The sequence below is a fragment of the Oncorhynchus nerka genome, linkage group LG27 (genome assembly GCF_034236695.1).
Source record: "Oncorhynchus nerka isolate Pitt River linkage group LG27, Oner_Uvic_2.0, whole genome shotgun sequence".
Lineage (NCBI taxonomy): Eukaryota > Metazoa > Chordata > Actinopteri > Salmoniformes > Salmonidae > Oncorhynchus > Oncorhynchus nerka.
Genome location: NC_088422.1, coordinates 52924838 through 52948108, shown reverse-complemented (window position 1 = coordinate 52948108; position 23271 = coordinate 52924838). Strand labels below are relative to the sequence as shown.

At 42.3% G+C, this 23271-nt stretch overlaps 1 protein-coding gene across 3 annotated transcripts in view; it reads right to left on the bottom strand.

The window, feature by feature from the left end:
* Nucleotides 1-10294, bottom strand: part of adam9a (ADAM metallopeptidase domain 9a) — a 117463-nt gene extending 107169 nt beyond the window's left edge. Inside the window, exon 1 of one of the 3 annotated variants that reach the window (XM_029638619.2) lies at nucleotides 9866-10294. In XM_029638619.2, the coding sequence (XP_029494479.1) occupies nucleotides 9866-9950 (85 nt within the window). In that variant the 5' untranslated portion in view covers nucleotides 9951-10294. The remainder of the gene's footprint in view (nucleotides 1-9865) is intronic. The other 2 variants (XM_029638618.2, XM_029638620.2) reach the window with 2 other exon arrangements.
* Between the last annotated feature and the right edge of the window lie 12977 nt (nucleotides 10295-23271).

Genomic DNA, 23271 nt, shown 5'->3' with positions numbered 1-23271 from the left:
ACAGAACAGGGCTCCGGGCAGCCGAGCGGAAATGGAGGAAAACTCGCCTCCCCTGCGGACCTGACATCCTTTCACTCCCTCCTCTCTACATTTTCCTCTTCTCTCTCTGCTGCTAAAGCCACTTTCTACCACTCTAAATTCCAAGCATCTGCCTCTAACCCTAGGAAGCTCTTTGCAACCTTCTCCTCCCTCCTGAATCCTCCTCCCCCTCCCCCTCCTCCCTCTCTGCAGATGACTTCGTCAACCATTTTGAAAAGAAGGTCGACGACATCCGATCCTCGTTTGCTAAGTCAAACGACACCGCTGGTTCTGCTCACACTGCCCTACCCTGTGCTCTGACCTCTTTCTCCCCTCTCTCTCCAGATGAAATCTCGCGTCTTGTGACGGCCGGCCGCCCAACAACCTGCCCGCTTGACCCTATCCCCTCCTCTCTTCTCCAGACCATTTCCGGAGACCTTCTCCCTTACCTCACCTCGCTCATCAACTCATCCCTGACCGCTGGCTACGTCCCTTCCGTCTTCAAGAGAGCGAGAGTTGCACCCCTTCTGAAAAAACCTACACTCGATCCCTCCGATGTCAACAACTACAGACCAGTATCCCTTCTTTCTTTTCTCTCCAAAACTCTTGAACGTGCCGTCCTTGGCCAGCTCTCCCGCTATCTCTCTCAGAATGACCTTCTTGATCCAAATCAGTCAGGTTTCAAGACTAGTCATTCAACTGAGACTGCTCTTCTCTGTATCACGGAGGCGCTCCGCACTGCTAAAGCTAACTCTCTCTCCTCTGCTCTCATCCTTCTAGACCTATCGGCTGCCTTCGATACTGTGAACCATCAGATCCTCCTCTCCACCCTCTCCGAGTTGGGCATCTCCGGCGCGGCCCACGCTTGGATTGCGTCCTACCTGACAGGTCGCTCCTACCAGGTGACGTGGCGAGAATCCGTCTCCACACCACGTGCTCTCACCACTGGTGTCCCCCAGGGCTCTGTTCTAGGCCCTCTCCTATTCTCGCTATACACCAAGTCACTTGGCTCTGTCATAACCTCACATGGTCTCTCCTATCATTGCTATGCAGACGACACACAATTAATCTTCTCCTTTCCCCCTTCTGATGACCAGGTGGCGAATCGCATCTCTGCATGTCTGGCAGACATATCAGTGTGGATGACGGATCACCACCTCAAGCTGAACCTCGGCAAGACGGAGCTGCTCTTCCTCCCGGGAAGGACTGCCCGTTCCATGATCTCGCCATCACGGTTGACAACTCCATTGTGTCCTCCTCCCAGAGCGCTAAGAACCTTGGCGTGATCCTGGACAACACCCTGTCGTTCTCAACTAACATCAAGGCGGTGGCCCGTTCCTGTAGGTTCATGCTCTACAACATCCGCAGAGTACGACCCTGCCTCACACAGGAAGCGGCGCAGGTCCTAATCCAGGCACTTGTCATCTCCCGTCTGGATTACTGCAACTCGCTGTTGGCTGGGCTCCCTGCCTGTGCCATTAAACCCCTACAACTCATCCAGAACGCCGCAGCCCGTCTGGTGTTCAACCTTCCCAAGTTCTCTCACGTCACCCCGCTCCTCCGCTCTCTCCACTGGCTTCCAGTTGAAGCTCGCATCCGCTACAAGACCATGGTGCTTGCCTACGGAGCTGTGAGGAGAACGGCACCTCAGTACCTCCAGGCTCTGATCAGGCCCTACACCCAAACAAGGGCACTGCGTTCATCCACCTCTGGCCTGCTCGCCTCCCTACCACTGAGGAAGTACAGTTCCCGCTCAGCCCAGTCAAAACTGTTCGCTGCTCTGGCCCCCCAATGGTGGAACAAACTCCCTCACGACGCCAGGACAGCGGAGTCAATCACCACCTTCCGGAGACACCTGAAACCCCACCTCTTTAAGGAATACCTAGGATAGGATAAAGTAATCCCTCTCACCCCCTTAAAAGATTTAGATGCACTACTGTTCCACTGGATGTCATAAGGTGAATGCACCAATTTGTAAGTCGCTCTGGATAAGAGCGTCTGCTAAATGACTTAAATGTAAATGTAAACATCACTGTCTCTTTGGTTCTTTTGTCTAGTAAAGGCCAATGGGTGTGTGGAGATGTAACTGTGTAGTGAAACTCCGCCTGTCACACTTTCCATGGAGTGTCACCTCGTTGCTTCGTGTGTTGAAGCAACGGGCCAAGGTTCTGGTCTAGAATCACGGTTTTGACTGCTCCTACAGTCTTGCGTCGGCACTGCACTTTAACTGACGCCCAGTCTAGAAAAACAATTTCCATAGATGGCATATAGGGAAGTCAGATAAACTATCTTAATATACATTTTCTTATGTATATTTTGTGCAAAGGTGATGACTAGATTTATTCCCCATCACTCACAGCCGAAGATATTAACATTTGATAATCAGCCCCAGGCTGTGTCACAACCAGCAGTGATCGGGAGTCCCATAGGCCCAGCGTCGTCCAGGTTAGGGGAGGGTTTGGTCATCAATGTAAATAAAGAAAGTTAACTGGCTTGACTAGTTAAATAAAATAAAAAGCCAATGTCTGCCATGTTTTGGACAACGGAATGTTATCACTGTTCACGCTGCTCCCTGTGCGCATTGAGTGCTAGTGCATGTGAAGTTGTTTATATGCAACCCGGATAGAGCCGGCCCCTGAATCAGTATACGCATTCGAGAGTAGACTACGTTGAAAACAATCTCCAGTTCTTTATACCTCAGTGGGTTGGAGGGGATGGTGAGGTCTGTGTTGACGAGTAAAAATGTCAACCTTGTCACATCCTGTTGGAGTGTACATCTGTGCTGGATTTTGGAACAATCCTTACAGGTTTTGAAACGATCAAGTTGCCCAGACTGGTCTACTATGGTTGCATCTTGGACACACAAAAAAACAACCAACCAAGGTCGATGTAACATACAGTAAGGGCTTTGTCCCTGCTCAACACACACTTACATAACCACAACATGCCACATGGCTTGGTTTATTTGTCACAGAAAGGGGACCTTCACCATTAAATTAATTTGCCTGGCTACGGCCAAACTCTACGCCACACCCATGAACGTTAGTTTCTTCTCCACAATGAGTATTGATCTAGGTACCTCCGACCCTTCAAATGTGAACACGTTGGGGCCATCTGGTTGGTTCAGAAACTAATGGGTTAGGCCAGAACACATGGGTAAAGCAATGGTTTGAAAATTTGTCATTGGCTTTGATACTCTGATTGGTTAGACAATCCAATCGCTGATTACTTTTTAAAAAAATAAATCACCCCTCGTCACCACATACAACTTCAATGATGGCAGTCTAACACAGAACCCAAACCGGCTGCGCGTGTGCGCCATCGTCCATAAATTTATTTTGTCCCCCCACACCAAACGTGATCATGACACGCAGCTTAAAATATCAAAACAAACTCAACCAATTATATTAATTTGGGGACCGATCGAAAAGCATTAAACATTTATGGCAATTTAGCTAGTTAATTTGCACATGCTAGCTAATTTGTCCATTTTAGCTAGCTTGCTGTTGCTAGCTAATTTGTCCTGGGATATAAACATTGAGTTGTTATTTTACCTGAAATGCACAAGGTCCTCTACTCCGACAATTAATCCACACATAAAACGGCCAACCGAATCATTTCTCGTCATCTCTCTTCCTTCCAGGCCTTGACTCTTGACTTTATATTGCGATTGGCAACTTCCATAAATTAGGTGCATTACCGCCACTGACCTCGTTCCTCTTTCAGTCACCCACGTGACTATAACCAATGAGATGGGACGTGGGTACCTGCTTCTATAAACCAATGAGGAGATGGGAGAGGCAGGACTTGCAGAGCGATCTGCGTAAGAAGTAGAACTGATTCTATTTTAGCCCTTGGCAATGCAGACGCTGGTTGGCGAGCACGAGCAGTGTGGGTGCAAAAATTTAATGATATAGATTTCTAAATTTATTTTGCAAAGCGACGCGCGCAATGTAGTCAGCCTGTATGACTAAAGTATGTAGCGAACGACAGAGCAGCGGAAGAATAAAGTGAGTCGTCAAGCTATAAATGAATTCCCTGCATCTAGGAAATTAACAACTGTATGGTAGGCCGATTAGCTCTCTATATCATCACAAACACTGTCCCTACACACCTCCAGTCCCAGCTCACTCCAGTGCCCATGCCATCTGTCCAGCCAATGATATTATCTGATTTTATTGATAGTTTTTCCTGCGTCAGTGTTTCCTAAAAGTAATAGCTGAACACTCCCATGACCCACCACCACTTCCTGTTGAGGATGCGTCCCAAATGGCATCCCACTCCCTTTAAAGTACAATACTTTTGACCAGAGCCCTCTGGACCCTGGTCAAAAGTAGCACTCTACATAGGGAATAGAGGGCCATTTGGAACACGTCTCAATGGGCATAGTCGTGTCTGGCTTTGAAGCAAAAGTGGCATTAAGTCCGCAACAAATGAAATTGGCACATTTAGGGTAATATTGAGACAGATAATATTGAGACGGATGTAGGCTACACAGAAGATCCGATCCGTTTGCTTACAGCTGCACTAGGTTCAGACAGGCCTCCTGTTTAGATTAAGACACTGTGGAGCTGGCACTAGACATGGCTCAGAAAACGTACCCGAATTGTCCCATTATCCCCCAAAGATTGAACGACGGCAGTTTTCTGGAAAAACAAGCACTTTGTCATCATGCTAAGTAGCAGAATCCACATAAGCCATTTTTGGAATGGCACTAGAACATAGCGTTGAACAACAAAAGGATAGTTAGCCAATCAAATCAATTTTATTTTGACATTTCCACAGATGTAGTCCGCACGGAGCCTGATTGGCTGACTATACTTTGTAGATCAACCCAATATGTTTTAGTGCAGGGGTCTTAAACATTTTCATGCCCAGGGACCCCCTCTCCCTGGCAAACCGGCAACCACCATCATACATTAGTCAAAAAAATAAAAAATTCCACGTCTTTTATCATCAGGTGAATGATAATAGCAAGGAGAAGTAATCGACATATTAAAATGAATAGATTTGGTAGACAGTGTTGGGGAAGCTACTGTAAAAATATAGTTTAACAAGCTACCAATTACTTCACAACTGGAAGAAGTTAAGCTACAATTAAGAAAATATACTTTTTTTTATTTTTTTAGCATGAGGATGAAAAGTAGGGTTGGGAGATATGGCCTGAAAATCCTCAACATTTCTTCCAACTTACGGGCAAATCACAATATATTTACAGTACCAGTCATTCAATTGTTTCTTTATTTGTACTATTTTCTACATTGTAGAATAATAGTGAAGACATCAAAACTATGACAAACACATACGGAATCATGTAGTAACCAAAAAAAATAAAGTGTTAACCAAATCAAAATATATATTATATTTGAAATTCTTCAAAGGAGTCACCCTTTGCACACTGTTATTTCATAGTTATGTCTTCACTATCATTCTACAATGTAGAAAATAGTAAAAATAAAGAACACATACTCATTCAAGGATTTAAAACTTTTGACCAGCAGTGTGTGTGTATATAGAACCAGCATGGATTGAAGTATGAATTGGATTGAGCAATGAAAGCCCCACCTTTATTCCGTAGTCTTGGATCTGCACTATGCAGCTGTTGCAAGAGCACATTTTTCACTGGCTGTCCACTGTTTTCAAAAACAATGATTGATAGGCAGCTTAAACTTCTTGAATTCAACCCATTATTGGGTTCAAATACACATTTAGATTTGTGAACAGCCATCCACAACAACCACAATCCATAAGGCGTAAATAGCTAAATGAGAGAGCAGCAGAGTGATTCACATCAATGCGCTATGTAGATATCAATATTAAGTGATATCAGTATCGCCGTAGACTACACCATTGCAGTCATCCTTACCTCAGAGTTTATTGAAGTTGGATAATCTTTGGATGCCGACAGCAGTCGCAACTTTGGAAGACATAGCTTGGACTGTGGCCTACAAAAGCCTATAACTGTTATTTTCCCACAATCCATCAAACCCATTTGGTGCGTTATCATAGTGGTCTCTGACTTGTGGTAAGACTTGCTCAGGTGGAACAAACTTAAACTTGCGCCTTTTTTCAATGCTGATTTGAATGTCATTGAGAAAACAGAATTTAAAAGTAATCCTCTAGTTTTTCAAAAGTATTTGTAATCTTATTACAATATTTTTTGCTGGTAACGTAGTTACCGTTCTTTGGTAATCCGTTACTCCCCAACCCTGATGCTCCTAACAGTACTTAGTACCGCAATGCTGTGCTCAACAAGCTGAGCATTCATTTTCCAGAATCAAGGTTCATTGATACTCTCGTTTTAGTAGTATGCTCTGCACACAATGAGTTGTGTGACATAAAAAGGTATCGTTAGAAAGGTTAACTTATTTTTTACAGTAAAATAATGTCTCAATGTGCTTCAGTGTCCATATGACTGATTCTGTTAGACCAAACCTCAAAAAGCAAGTTGAAACAGCTTGTCAGAGAGGAAGAATTCCTCTCATCATTGTTGTTGTGAGTGGCAGGGGCTTGGTGTGTGCATGTAAACAGAGAGGAAGAGGCAAAGCGAGAGGTTTCACTCTCCCTAAAATCTTTCCAAAACAATCACAATGCATTTATATGGGTTTATTTTGGACCTAAGCTTGTCGCCTGCCTTAGGGACAACAATTCCCATTGTTAGGCCAGAGACATATGCATCTCATCCTAATATACAGATATCTCCTGTAAATGGGAAGGTACACACAGCACAGAATGAGCGAAGGAGATAAGACATCATGAGTGAAAAAAATAAAACAATAACAGCCTTGATTCTTGCGACACAGGCATTTGGAATACCGTGAAAAAACAAATTCTAATGAATCTAAGTAATTCAATATAAAATCACCCAGCCCTAACAAAGAGGGAAGTACATTTTTTTTTACAGTCTTTCAATCTTCTCTGTGTAACAGTTGGGTTAATGGGACATTTCAACTCCATTTCTCAACCCTGGATAGAGGTATGTTTTCCGACCCATATCTCGCGCCATCTCCACGGTGTGTTAATCTAAACAGGAGGCTTGTTCAACCCTAGTGCAGCTGTAAGCAAGTGGGTTGGATATGCTGGCTAGATGTAAGTCCTTATAAAAGGTGGTAAGGTGGTTAAGTGTGTACACAACCCTGTCCAGTCCAACATAGCAAGCTTGGTAATATAGGCCTAAGTGCTGACAGTAGCCTACAGATTATTGAAAGTGGACTAATATCACACCTGACCAAGATACCTGTTGAAAATGTTCACTTGTGGGAGTTTGTTAGCTTATAGGGGGTCTTCAACCTTTTCTTGTCAAGGGACCCCCTCCCAGGCAAACCAGCAACTCAGGGACTGTATCACACTTCAGCAAAAACATGAATGTTCCAGTCTTGTCTATACAGGTGTATGACAATGGCAAGGAGAAGTAACTAACATTTAAAAAAAAAAATATATATATATAGATTTGGTAGACAGTTGGAGAAGCAGCTCTAAAAAATATATATATAGTTAACCAAGCTACCAATTACTTTACACTGGAAGAAGATACGCTACACTATATATAGTTTACTTAGTTTCTTTGAAAAAGTTGTTCACTACATCCAAACTACTTTCTGATAAATTATCAAATCTAAATCTAAAATAAATTACATAGACTATAAATTGCATTAACAGATCACTCTGGTGTCAGGTGTTAACAGAATGTGTAATTAAGCCTATTAAAACACAAACATGGGCAGGTCTGAAGCCAAAAAATAAAAAGGAAATTGCCCACTCACCCAGATCTTATTTTATCAAAACAAATAGCATGCAGTTCCAGTATTTAGCTACACCACAACATAACATGTATTAACTACTGAAAACCATTGCAAGATTTGAATTTAGTTCAACTAACACCAAGCTACTGCAAAGTGTAGTTATATTACAAGTTGAACTACATGCAGTTTACTACTACAACACCGGTAGACAGTTTATTTTGACTTCTCCCATAATTGGAATTGGAAGTGTAAACTAACATATCTTTCTAACTAATAGACTAACTCAAAACACATTTTCACTGAGAGCAGCCGTTTAAACAAAGGTTACCCATGTGTTGCCAAAAATGTATGTCCAAGTCAAGAAAGCTTACCAGCAGCCAGCGGCACTTGCCACACTGGTAGCCTATTCGCAGGTGCTTTTTCAAAGCCTATGTCAGATACTCCAGTGAGTAATTGGCTCTAATGAGTCTAATTTGCTCAATATTAAGAGTTGATAAATAAAGTTGACATTATTAGAAATAAGATCATCCTATTTTCTACTGTATGTATGCAATTCATAGTTTTTTTCTGTTATTGCTAGCGATATTCATAAAAAACATTAAAATCAAATAAAAAATGCAGACCCCCAGTTGAATACCCATGAGCGATATGATTGGGTTTATGAGGTTTCAAAACTTTTGATAGCCTTGGGCTACTATAATTGTACCAAAGACACATGGCAATACTCATAAGGCCTTGGTGGTTAATTAAGGTGTTACTAATATAAAACAGCAGTGTAGTTTAAAATAACTTGATTAAACTAATTAGGGACTTTTCTTTTAAAGGTGAAACACCAATTCAACTATTGTTGCTCACGCTAATGTTGTAACCAACACACTGGTCAAATAATGACGTCTAGGAAGTAGAAAGCTCATGGTAGCGTAGTTAGCACTTATATTACTAGACTGAGCCAACTACTTCCATTACTAGAGTGGGCCGTGTATCTGTCTGGATTGAGAAAACATTCAAAGCACGTGCAGTGATGTAGTTCAATTGTGTGCAACTGCAGCCCGCAATTCGGGGTGCTCCTGCTGGTGGGCATTTATGAATCTGCAGGAACACCCCCTCGCGCATCCCATTGGTTCCTTCATAAACTCCCCGCCTCGTGCACAACATCTTAACGCTTGTGTGACACTTTTGAATGTGGATCAAAAGGGAAGTAAAAAAAAAATATTCACCACCGTGTAACGGAGTCCTCTTTGCTAGCGAGTGAGAGCGATACCGATACCGATAGAGTCTTTCGCTCCCGCCTTCACAGGACTACTGGAAAACAGTGCCCGAAAGGCGGAGACGGAAGGTCACCGTCTTCAGGTCGCCCCCTGCCTCTCGCTAGTACAGCAGGCAGGGGGCAGGAGCGACACTGTGTGCTAGCTTACTAGCACACGGTGTCTCCTCCGCTTACCGCTAGCTACGCAGGTATACAGGAGGCACGGGTGACACCATTTGTTAGCGACACGTGAGCTAGCTAGCAGTACTAGCACACAATGTTACCCTCGCTCCCCACCTGCTGTGTACCAGTGTCCTCCTTAGGAGTAGCTGGCTAAGCTAGCACAATATCTTTCGCTAGTCAGGCAGGGGCACTACCAGTGTGTAGTAGACATATATATAGTAGTTGCCGTTTTGTCCCCCCCACCCCCCCTTCTGAGGTGTATCAGCGGTTGGCATCCAACATTATGGTGCATTAGCGTCATCTACTGTAGTGGAGCGTCCATGTACTGGTGTCATAGCTTAACAAGTTACCAATATTAGTATAAAGAGGGGTCCCTACAGATGCAGGAACGCCCCTAATAGCGGGCTGCAGTTGCACCCTTCTCATATAGTTAGCCAAATTCTAGAATCCCTCTTGCGACATAATAGTGGTCGTTACCACATTAACAAAGTAATAAACCACGACAATTACCCCTCTTAAAATTATGACACAAAAGCAACATTTTGTATAATATTTTTTACGATAGACAATTTGGACTTTGTGACTGCTATCGACTGGAAACCTAGAATATCCGAGAAGGAAAGCCGCTCGGGCTATGTTGTAGCCGTTACTCGCTTATAATGTAACGATCACTCACCCTCGTTGCAGTCGCCAAGCACAGTGAGTAAAGCGATGACACAAATTGCTTTAAAGCACGGATGGGACAATAATGGCATACCCATGTTTATCTAATTGTCAACAAAATATCGAAGTGAAGTAGGGATCTTCTTATCCAGGCGTTGCCTTCCAAGCAATTACGAAGTGCCTTCTCCACATTCTGTAAAAATCCTTTAGACAATTACCTTGCCATATCGTAACAACTATTGCTAGCTCACCAACAAGCAACTGCTTTACCGCTGCTGGCTTTGGCTCTTTTCAGACAATAGATCTAGCATGATCAGTGACTATAATAGTGAACAATAATGCAGATTTACTAATCTTTTTAAATGAGTTTAGTTTTAGATCAAATGAGTCCGAATGTCATATCCAGTAAACCCGAATAGGAAGGATAAAACAGCGCATGCGTGTTGATGCGTCAGACTTTGTAGTGCAGTCGTCACTAGCTGCCAGGAAGTCATATCCCTCCCATTTATAACCCATAACGCTGATCTCAAATGAAGACCAAAAAGTATTTTTGTTTTTTCTTGAAATTTTACGATATACAATTTTGACTTTGTGGCTGTGTTATCTAGTGGAAATCCCTAGGCGCGTACCAACCAAAATAACATAGCTCGCCTGTGACAGTTGCACTAAATTATGCACTCCTACGTGCATAATATAACTACTATTAAAGGTTTAGGTAACAGTGATCCTCCTGGAGTGTCGCTGGCACTTGATCGTTTTGATATAACCAACCTGAAAAACCATGTGTGTTGAATTTAGGCAATTAGAGAACTGATCAATAAGCCCAGTTTGTCTGGTGCGTTGCTTAGTTGGAAGAAAACTGCAATACCTGTGACACTCAAGGAACAGGGATGCCTACCACAGAAATATCTACGTGTTTAGTAGGACCAGTTCTTTATTCCTTGTCCCTTGAACTCAGCCAATGGCTGAGCAGAGCAGATGTCAGAGACATTTTGTGATTCTCCTGCCGGTTTCCACTAGATAACACAACCACAAAGTCATAATTGGCTACAGAAATGTACTGTTTGGTGAGGTTTAAAATCTGATTTTAAGGAGATAATTTGTAGAATTGGGCGGGGTTTAGCCATAATTATGACTTGTGGCAACGTTAACTCGTGACGTCCTTCTCTGCCTCCTTTTTTGTCTTTATAGTCACATGCAAAAACACATACATAACATTTGTCACATTGCCAGGAATCCTAAACAAACAAATCATATTAATGAATAATACTACAGATTGATTGCCTTGTTTTTCATTTTATTTAAACTAGTCCCATATTGTTTAAATTAATTTACAAAGTGAATCAGACCATTTACATTTGTGAATATGAAATATACCCATTATTATTAGCAGTTGAAATAAATATACATCCTTTATCAATATCTGAATTTCTGAAATAAATCATACCAAAACAATTAAATTGTATATGTTCTGTTTTCTTTATAACAAAGTTGTGTATATCGATCCAAAAATTCTACTATAAATATAGAAATCACACAGTATCAAAATTCAGCTTGACTCTTTCCTAACAGGTTTCACAGGATACATTCTATGTAACATTTTAAATGAAACTTCCTTTACCTTGAATGGAATCTTCCATTCTTTAGTCAAGTGATTTTTTAATGTTTTATTTCATCTTTATTTAACCAGGTAGGCCAGTTGAGAACAAGTTCTCATTTACAACTGCGACCTGGCCAAGATAAAGCAAAGCAGTGCAACAAAAACAACACAGGGTTACACATGGGACAAACAAGCGTACAGTCAATAACACAATAGAAAAATCTGTATACAGTGTATGCAAATGAAGTAAGGAGGTAAGGCAATAAATAGGCCAATAGTGGCGAGGTAATTACAATTTAGCAATTTACACTGGAGTGATATATATGCAGATGAGGATGTGCAGGTAGAAATACTGGGTTGCAAAAAAGCAGAAAAACAAAAACAAATATGAGGAGGAAGATAGCTGGTTGGATGGGCTATTTATAGATGGGCTGTGTTCAGCTGCAGCGATCGGTAAGCTGCTCTGACAGCTGACGCTTAAAGTGAGGGAGGGAGATCTAATTCTCCAACTTCAGTGATTTTTGCAATTCGTTCCCGTCATTGGTAGCAGAGAACTGGAAAGAAATGCGGCCAAAAGAGGTGTTGGCTTTGGGGATAACCAGCGAAATATACCTACTGGAGCATGTGTTACGGGTGGGTGTTGCTATGGTGACCAGTGAGCTGAGATAAGGCAGAGCTTTACCTAGCAAGGACTTATAGATGACCTGGAGCCAGTGGGTTTGGCGACGCATATGTAGCGAGGACCAGCCAACGAGAGCATACAGGTCTCAGTGGTGGGTAGTATATGGGGCTTTGGTGACAAAATGGATGGCACTGTGTTAGACTGCATGCAATTTGCTGAGTAAATTGACATCGCCGAAGTCAAGGATCAGTAGGATAGTCAGTTTTACAAGGGTATGTTTGGCAGCATGAGTGTTTCGAAATAGGAAGCCTATTCTAGATTTAAACTTTGGATTGGAGATGCTTAATGCAAGTCTGGAAGGAGAGTTTCCAGTCTAGCCAGACACCTAGGTATTTAGAGTTGTCCACATATTCTAAGTCAGAACCATCCAGCGTAGTGAAGTAGTCGGGTGGGAGGGTGCGGGCAGCGATCAGTTGAAAAGCATGCATTTAGTTTTACTAGCATTTAAGAGCAGTTGGAGGCCATGGAAGGAGTGTTGTATGACGTTGAAGCTCATTTGGAGATTTGTTAACACAGTGTCCAAAGAAGGGCCAGATGTATACAGAATGGTGTCGTCTGCGTAGAGGTGGATTAAAGAATCACTAGCAGCAAGAGCGACATCATTGATATATACGGAGAAGACAGTTGGCCCGAGAATTGAACCCTGTGGCACCCCCATAGAGACTGCCAGAGGTACGGACAACAGGCCCTCCGATTTGACACACTGAACTCTATCTGAGAAGTAGTTGGTGAACCAGGTGAGGCCGTCATTTGAGAAACCAAGGCTGTTGAGTCTGCCGATTAGAATACAGTGATTGACAGAGTCGAAAGCCTTTTCCAGGTCAATGAAGACTGCTGCACAGTACTGTCTTTTATCAATGGAGGTTATGATATCATTTAGGACCTTGGGTGTGGCTGAGGCACACCCGTGACCAGCTCAGAAACCAGATTGCATAGCGGAGAAGGTACAGTGGGATTTGAAATGGTCGGTGATCTGTTTGTTCACTTTGCTTTCGAAGACTTTAGAAAGGCAGGGCAGGATGGATATAGATCTGTAACAGTTTGGGTCTAGAGTGTCACCCCATTTGAAGAGGGGGATGACCGCAGCCGCTTTCCAATCTTCAGGAATCTCAGACGATACGAAAAAGAGGTTGACAGACTAGTAATAGGGGTTGCAACAATAGCGGCAGATAAATTTAGGAAGAGAGGGTCCAGATTGTCTGGGAATTAGTGCTGCAGGATGCAAATTTCTGTTTGAAAAAGCTTGTTTACAATGAGATATAAACCAACCTGGATAATCCTTCTGCTGTGGACAATAAAACACAACCACATAACCTAGCAAGCGGATGAAAATTAGGGTTGGGCGATATGGCCTAAAAATTATATCTAAATTTTTTCTCATTTATGGGCGATTCACAACTTAGATAAACCTTTAGCTTCGGACAATAAAACCTGAAATTATAATGAAATATCTCTCAGTAACCAGAGGTTCCATTTCTTTTTGTTTTCTCAATTGAGTACCACAGTATGAGTTAATATAAATCCCAAAGCACTCACAAGCGGCTCAGTCTTCGTGCAGCAGTCCCTCCCAGCTGCAGTCAGAGCAGGAGATGTTCACCCCTCCACGTCCAGACTGCAAATGAATCGCGCATGCGGGAAGCCGCTGATGGCTGATCCCGCACTTATATTCAGGGCGGGATGTAAATTTAAAATGTTTGTCTAAAATAATTCACTGCACAAAAATAAATCACTGCATTTGACTCACACACCCTCAGTCACTTACTCACCTTGTCCACTGTGTGTGTGGCTCTCTGTGACATAAGCTAAACATCTAGCTCATCATGTCTCAGTCTAAACTGTACCCTCAAAAATACAGAAATGAGTGGGAATCAAACCCTGAATTCAACGGCTGGTTGAAGCCGTTTATTGGAGATGATACACGGGCATATTGCCTGTATTGTAAGGCTGATTTCTACGCCAAACCGACCGTGGACAATGTGTTTTCTGTCCAGATAAATATTGTGATACAGCATTGAAAAGACCTACCACTGACCAAATGTCTTTGTTTTCCAGTCCCAACCGGAGCGCATCCTCAGACCAGCCGGTGCATGGACATCCTGTGCCAGTGTGATGCGAGCGTCCAGTTGTGGAGACTACAGCACATCGAGCCTATGGATTGACAGGTCAGTAACTCATCAAGTATGATACAATATTGTGTAAAACATAGAATTTGTAAATGCATCAACATTTTTACTTCATGTCCCCTTTTCGCAATGTTTTAGACATGAGGTGTAATATGCGGAACATCAGGTTCACACCACAAGAAGCAGTGCATGAGCAACTCCACCATCAGCAAGGAGATCTGCTGGAAGTGGTGTACTCGCTCTCTCACTCTGGGGGTAAGACATCATTTAAAAACATCACAGTTAAAGTTAACTACATTACTTCAGTTGGCTGCTTTGAACAAAACTTGTATGTAATATTACCTATTATGGGAGCCTAGTGTGTGTGTATGAACTATGAAAACAGGTACTGACAGGAGGATCAATATGAGTCTGGCAGAGGTCATCACGCTGGATGGGGATGGTGATGGAGGCTTTGGTGGTTCACACAATAAAGAAGCAGTGTCCCTTCCAGTGAAGTGGAGCTGACCTTGGACCTGGTGCCAGTAAGGATGGTCTCCTTGATATAGAAATCCTTCAACTTCAATGCCTCTTCAATGTTAAGGTCCACCGCACCATCGGGAGACTTGACGTCCACCACTGCTGTGATGCCCACTAGACCATCCGGTGAGGCAACCAGGATCCCAGACCCCATGACCCAAAGCCCTGACTCCTGCACATCCATTCCTGTAGCCATTTTGAATGTCTTAATGTCCTCCTCTTTGTTATCTGTGCCCCACTTTACAGACAACACCCCATCCAACAACTGTGATCTGAGAAACCTGTTTAGCAGTGGAGTAACGCGCTTGGCCCTAACCACTGCTCCATATTTGCTGGCCATCAACGTCCCTCTCCTCATGGTGTGCCAGTTGGGGTTGGTGTGCTCACCAACTGTTGCCTGCCGTATAGCCTCCTGCTGCTCCACCGACAGTGCCATGCCAGCCAGGATGCTCAAAGTGGTTGTTCTGGATCCAGTTCAAGGACATATGCCATTCCAGTGAACCTGGCCAGGAGACTGTTCCGTAGCCACTGAAGATCCTCCTCTGTGGGCTCTCGGGACAAGTCTTTGTAGTCTTCGGCCGGGTACAGCTCCTCCACGGACTGCTCCTGGTTGGGCACGGTTGCCTTCCTCACCCCGCATTCCACGTCCAATATTGTGAACTGCTGAAATATGTTGCATGGCTACACTTATGAGCTCCAGTGAGACATTTGCATGTGATAGAGAGAATCCCCTGGCCACCTATAGAGACCTGCCAAAAGGAAGGATGTTAAGTGCCTCATGCCTTTCAATGCATGACTTTGAACACCTTGAAATGCATTTCAAATCAAATCCAATTTAATTTTTCACATGCGCCGAATACAATCTTACCGTGAAATGCTAACTTACAAGCCCTTAGCCAACAATGCAGTTAAGAAAAATAGTTAAGAAAATATTTACTAAATAAACTAAAGTAAAAAAGTAACAATAAAATAACAATAATAACAGTACAGAGTCAATGTGCGGGGATACAGGTTAGTTGAGGTAATATGTACTATAGGTAGGGGTAAAGTGACTATGCATAGATAATAAACAGCGAGTACGGTCAAATTTTCTGAATGGTTCAGATAAACAAATGATCACTTAAATTTAAAAAAATTCAACTTTATTTTATTTACTATTAAGAATAAGAAATATTGTTTAAATGACCCAGAATCTCAATTCATAAGAAAGAAATGGAACAAGTCAAATCCACTAGATTCCTCAGTGTTCTAATTGATGAAAAGTTCACCTGGAAAGATCATATTCCATTTGTCTGCAGCAAAGTGATGAAATCTGTTTGGTATATTCAGAAATATTAGTGGGTTGGTTCATCAGGCTTGCTTCCTAACTCTATACTATAGCTTAATTTACCCACATCTCCGGGCCAGTAAATATGCCTCCAACCTATGCAAATTACTCATCATACAAATTAAATTTGCAAGGCTAGCCACCTCCTCTAATTACCTGGCTCCATCTGCACCTTTGTTTAAGAAACTCTATATCTGGTCTATTTACAACTTTAATGTACGCCAATGATGCACTTTCATCTACAAATACTCATACCTCCCAGAGTGTTTACCTAAACCCTGAAATGGATTCTTCCAGTTTAATTCTGAAATCCATCTATATCACAAGACAATGTGATAACCACCCTTTCCACTATCGCACCTCACATAGTCAATTATCTATCAGATATAGAGGTACCATACTCTGGAATTCTTATCTTCACATTGACAAAACATCATTCCTCAGTAACTTCAAGCGAAAACTGGGGGTCAGCCTGATAAACCAAACAACTCAGTAATCTCCTCCATATAGCCCAACGCTCACGTCTACACACACATTTGATTGCTTATCGGTTCATTTGTACATTTTTGATTAGTGGGTTTTGTTATGTGTTTTAACAAATCTTTTTTATTTTTGCACTTACATACACTACCGTTCAAAAGTTCAGGGTCACTTGGAAATGTCCTTGTTTTTGAAAGAAGAGCACATTTAAAAAAAAATACAATGTAGACGGTTGGTTAATGGTTAATGTTGTAAATTACTATTGTAGCTGGAAACGGCTGATTCTTTTAATGGAATATCTACATAGGTGTACATAGGACATTATCAGCAACCATCACTCCTGTGTTCCAATGGTACGCTGTGTTAGCTAATCCAAGTTTATAATTTTAAAAGGCTAATTGATCATTAGAAAACCCTTTTGCAATTATGTTAGCACAGCTGAAAACGGTTGTCCTGATTAAAGAAGCAATAAAACTGGCCTTCTTTAGACTAGTTGAGTATCTGGAGCATCAGCATTTGTGGGTTTGATTACAGGCTCAAAATGGCCAGAAACAAAGAACTTTCTTCTGAAACTCATCAGCCTATTTTTGTTCTGAGAAATGAAGGCTGTTCCATGAAAGAAATTGCCAAGAAACTGAAAGTTTCGTACAACGCTGTGTACTACTCCCTTCACAGAACAGAGCAAACTGTCTCTAACCAGAATATAGAGGATTGGGAGGCCTTGGTGCACAACTTGAGCAAGAGAACAAGTACATTAGAGTGTCTAGTTCGAGAAACAGACTCCTCACATGTCCTCAACTGGCAGCTTCATTAAATAGTACCCGCAAACACCAGTCAGTCTCAATGACAACAGTGAAGAGGTGACTCCGGGATGCTGGCCTCCTAGGCAGAGTTCCTCTGTCCAGTGTCTGTTCTTTTGCCCCTCTTAATCCTTTCTTTTTATTAGCCAATCTGAGATATAGCTTTTTCTTTGCCACTCTGCCTAGAAGGCCAGCTAGCAATGACATGCAGGAGCTTCCTGCAGGAATTTGTAGTCTTGCTGAAGTCTTCTCTTTTGCTAATTAGCATTTAGATTTTTTTTTAGTAAATTGACTACATTGATAAAACTCACCTTGTCCGAGACAGAATTTGCATGGTTATCAATACGTCACGCCAAGGTAAGCCTACAACAAACACATACTTAGTTTGAAGTGTTTATAAAATTCACAATGTAAAGAATTATTGGTGAAAAATATTTATGGAACCATTTCGGTGTTTGACTGCTAGTGTTTATGGGTATTCTGACGTGTCCATGGCGGCGGACTTGGGCTCGTAAAACAAGAGGTTAGCTCTAATTTTGAGTGACTTTTTGATTGGTTGTCATATGCACGCTATTTGCATGTGCAACGCCCCCCTCCCTACGAGTCCTCATCAATTTGCTACACCCCACGAGAGGTAAACAAGCCAACCTAAAGTTAGCTAGGACTAAGACATTAATGAGTGAGCTTAGACGGACGTAGTCAATATAACTACTTGTTCAGCACAGAAATGTACAGCATCAGAATTCAGAACATGGGTCGTTCTTACATTATTATCCCTGTACACCACGTCAGAACCGTAGGATAAATAGAGAGGGCATATAAGCAGACAATGAAAGCTCTTATAATATTCAATGATGACATTTCTCTAAAACAGGCTATAGGTTACATGTGTACCACCAAGTCAGAACAGTAGGCTAAGTTATGAAATTATAAGGGTGAGGCTAACAGCTTAGTACACAACTACTAATAGCTTACTACACAACAGACTTAGTATTATCTTATTAGCTACAGTATACTGTACTTATCTCCCTGGCATATTCCATAATTTATGTAGCAGCATACAAGACATTTTTAGACTCACCATTGTTGTGCTCACTTGAACAGGAAGGTGGTGCGGCGGTCCTTGATGTCATCAAACTTTGTCATCAAAGTCTGGAATTCTCTGGATTTATGGTGCTTTCAAGACAACTGGGAACTCGGGGGGGGGGGGGGGGGGGGTGATCTTCGAGGCTATTCCATGATCTTCAAGTCGGAGCTCTAGAAAGAGGCCTGAGTTCGCGACTTGGAATTCGATCACTGAAAACGTATTTTTGCAGTCAGAGCTCCCAGGTGTCTTGAACTCACTGAAGTCAGAGATTTCCCAGTTCTGAGTTTCCAGTTGTTCTAAAAGCGGCAGAAGTCATGCTGGATTGACAGCATGTCCAATGTATTCAACCTTTTCTGGCCCATGGTGTTGCATGTGAATGTTTATCCTTTTAAAGCTTGGAAATTAGACCCTTAAACCCAGACTTGGACCACACACCCTTTCCACTGAATAGCAGGCTAGTGATAGCTTTGCAACACAGTTAGTTACTGATTCCTTCCAAACCACTCATTGTTAAATTTGCAATTTCCAACTTGTTGTGTAATGTTTATGTCTAATGGCTGATGAGCAACGATACTTTTATCTATAATTTCTCTTTATGTGACAAGGACTGAAAAGGATTTTCATATAGATTGTCAAATTGATTCATGATGATGGGTTGTCTAGCTTGCTAGCTAAGATTTTGAAAGTATGATGTTGACATGTTCAGTCAAATCAAAGCAACGGTAGATACGTGATTTGACGTCATTTCATCTGTGGCCATTGACTTTGAGCCTTCTTGGATGGGCACTTCTAATGTAACTCTATGGCAGCACCCAAGGGGCTTGAATTTTCGAGCTCTTCCCATATATTTGGCAGTGACGCTGTGTCCCTATGAGTGACAGAACACTGAGCCAATCACGGCGTGACGAGAGAAGATTACCAACCCCTACGCTCTGGTTTTTCCCCACCTGCCCTGAATGACGGGTCGCCACTGATGGTATGTACTTTGACTGTATAGAATGGCACTGCAATGCATTCATGTAATGTTGGAATGGAAATTATAGTGATGACACACCAATGAATGATATACATTTTTGTATTTGTACAAATGTAATAAGTAAGAAGTGTTAGTTAGCATGAAATGTTTGCATGATAGGCCTATGAGACATTGAGTAGCCTAAATAAAGTCATACAACTGCATCATAAATTACTCGGTGACAGGCAGCATAAGGTCCTGAAAGAGGCACTACAGAAAGTACTTTTACTGGATTAAACTGTTAAATTCTGGGTTAAACTTGGAACATTATTATACTCAGAAGGATAGTGTTTAACAGTGAACGAGACTGGTTTTTACCTCAGAAGTTACTGGTTATCTGTAGGAGTCAGATGGCTTTGGAATGTGTAGCGGAGACGGGTGGAGATCTTAGAACCTAATAATGTCACTGAGGGAGAGAGGGTAATGTATAACGTTTACATTATGTCAGGATATGTTATGGTTAGCCATCAGGGATCCTCTGGGAGGAGAAGAGACACAGTCTGGTATCAATAACCATGACAGCCTTGAGTAAGCCCTTTGGGGGTCGAGATCAGGTCAGATGAAGTGAGGAAGAACAGATATCACTAAGGTTGTGTCTAGCAACAGAGATGCATTGGCTGTACAGTTGTGGAGGAGGAGACTCAGCCTAGGAGAAAGGGTTAAATATCAGTGCTTGTCTGAAATGTTTTGTCTGAATGCAGCTGTATCGACCCTTTGGGAAGAATTAAACTTGGTTAAGCTTTCCTATAGTCTGTGGAGTCATTTACTCTTAAAATTAGAACCTTACAAAACTAAGTGAACCCCACACATCGTTTTCTTATGTAAGAACTACTAGCATACTAATCAAACGTGCTTCAATATATTTTTATATTGTTACCAATTTCACATTTATTCTGAATGAGGATGGGAATTAAGAATCTATAGCAGTCAGCTTTCTAACATCTTCCTGTAGGGTTCAGGGCTCAAAATGAAAACCTGCCTTTCTGGCGAGTTTCAGCAAATTTGGAGAACTGCGTTCTTTGGTAAAAGAAGATTATTCATATACATTGGCACATGATGTTAAAAAGTTGTATCAGGCAACATTATTTGAGTGACAGAGAGAGTTACATGAGTAGCCACGTTGAGAAAGCATCCCTTACTACAGATCATAGTCCACTGTCTACTTTACTAGGGGCCATAGCGACTCATAGATAGTGTCTTCAAAGTGAAACACAATGTCTGACAAAAAGCTCTAGGTCTTTTAATGAGGTATTCATTTTGTAATTTACAAATGCAAGCAAATTATATTGTTGGTAAACAATGTCTTAATGCCAGCATAACCTAGTGACATACACTATATATACAAAACTGTGTGGACATCTCTTCAAATTAGTGGATTCGGCTACTTCAGCAACACTCATTGCTGACAGGTGTATAAACTAGAGCACACAGCCATGCAATCTCCATAAACAAACATTGGCAGTTGAATGGTCTTACTGAAGAGCTCAGGGACTTTCAACTTGGCACAGTCATAGGATTCCACGTTTCCAACAAGTCAGTTCGTCAACTTTCTGCCCTGCTAAAGCTGCCCCGGTCAACTATAAGTGCTGTTATTGTGAAGTGGAAATGTCTTGGAGTAACAACGGCTCAGCTGCGAAGTGGTAGGCCACACAAGCTCACAGAACGCAGAGTGATGTAGCTCGTAGAAACCATCTGTCCTCGGTTGAAACACACTACTGAGTTTCAAACTGCCTCTGGAAGCAACATCAGCACAATAACTGTTCATAAGGAACTTCATGAAATGGGTTTCCATGGCCGAGCAGCAAGCCTAAAATCAACATGCGCAACGCCAAGTGTCGACTAGAGTGGTGTAAAGCTTGGCGTCATTAGACTATGAAGCAGTGGAAATGTGTTCTCGGGAGAGATCAATCACAATTCACGTACGTACATACATACACTACGGTCTCAAGACGCAGGCCTCCTAATTGTCCCTAGAATTTCTTAGCAAACAGCTAGAGGCAGGGCTTTCTCCTATAGAGCTCCATTTTTATGGAATGGCCTGCCTACCCATGTGAGAGACACAGACTCGGTCTCAACCTTTAAGTCTTTACTAAAGACTCATCTCTTCAGTGGGTCATATGATTGAGTGTAGTCTGGCCCAGGAGTGTGAAGGTGAACGGAAAGGCCCTGGAGCAACGAAACCGCCCTTGCTGTCTCTGCCTGGCCGGTTCCCCTCTCTCCACTGGGATTCTCTGCCTCTAACCCTATTACAGGCGCTGAGTCACTGGCTTACTGGTGCTCTTCCATGCAGTCCATAGGAGGGGTGCGTCACTTGAGTGGGTTGACGTGATCTTCCTGTCCGGGTTGGAGCCCCCCTCGGGTTCGTGCCGTGGGGGAGATCTTCATGGGCTATACTCAGCCTTGTCTCAGGGTAGTAAGTTGGTGGTTTGAAAATATCCCTCTAGTGGTGTGGGGCGAGGTAGTACCTGCAAGAGGGTGTTGTGGATGACAATGGAAAATCTCAGAGACACAAGCCGTCCGCCACTGACATACAAGGCAAGGTGTGCCACAAATGCGCTGGCTTGGCTACCTAGAACTTTTCATTCCACATTATTGATGGAAATTATATTTTTAATTACAGGTGCATACTAGATGATGCACCCTGCATAAAGCAAGCTCAGCCCTATTTGTTCTATTGTCCAATTTCAGTTGTTGTGCAACCCCCTGCTCTTTTAGTCTCAAATTCATTCAACAATTACAAGATTGCTGTAGTTCGACAGGTCTTTCATCTGCCCTCGGGTTTCAAGTTGGAAGAACTCATAGCCCACTGAGTGTTTTACAATGTTATGGTTGGAAAACTGTCCAATAGAGACCTTTCACTATGTACATGAGTTCAGCTATCCATACATCAGAACCAGCATCATGCCGCTATGAGGCTGAACAAGAATTGTTCCACTGCACCAGGTTACAGAGGGTTGACACATTCACTCGACATCTAGACTGAGTACACTTTTACAGTCATTCCATGTTTGCTTCATGCATTATCATCCTGTAAAATAAAGTTAATTTTGTACATGCTCTTGGTTTTCTTTACCTTTACATTAGTAAATGTTGCATTTACATTTACATGTTTTGTTGACTTATTCTTATTTATTTTGGTTTTGTTGGTGATAGTCCGATTTTTTGGGCCAGACTATGATCTACTATTAATGTTTAGGGTATTTCATGTACATGCATTGCCTAAATTAGTGCGGAAGAAAAATGGGTAGTACAGTAGTAGCTAGCTACAATGCATGGATGACTCACAGTATTGCTATACTATGTAAACAGAGGAACTCCTAAGAAAGAAAAATGGTTAACTTCAGTGGGGTAAGGAAATGTTCAGCCTTAAATACATTTGATTAGCAAGCCGATTTTGAGTTTTGTTCGGCTTTCTATGGGCCGAACAATGCTAAATAACGTTAGCTATGCTAACTAACATTAGTTTCTACTTGGTAGACACAAGATTGTAACGTTTCACAGCTTACAGTTGTCTAATATGTTACTCGTTTTAGCGTAGACGGGTTGTTATAACGTTTTGAAATGTGTGTGATGATTTATGCGCACTATGCATAATGTTAACTGCAAACGATGTCGTAACTCCAAACGTTGGTGCTTGTTAGCTACTGTGTGAGTTATCCCGGAAGGGCTTGCTGGAACTGAAAGTGCTGGGGCGGTCCTTTGTAAAAACAATAGGTCATGATTCGTTCAAATCGAAACCGGGATATCCAACCAGTGTAGGGTGCCGCCTTGAAGTCTGAGGCACAG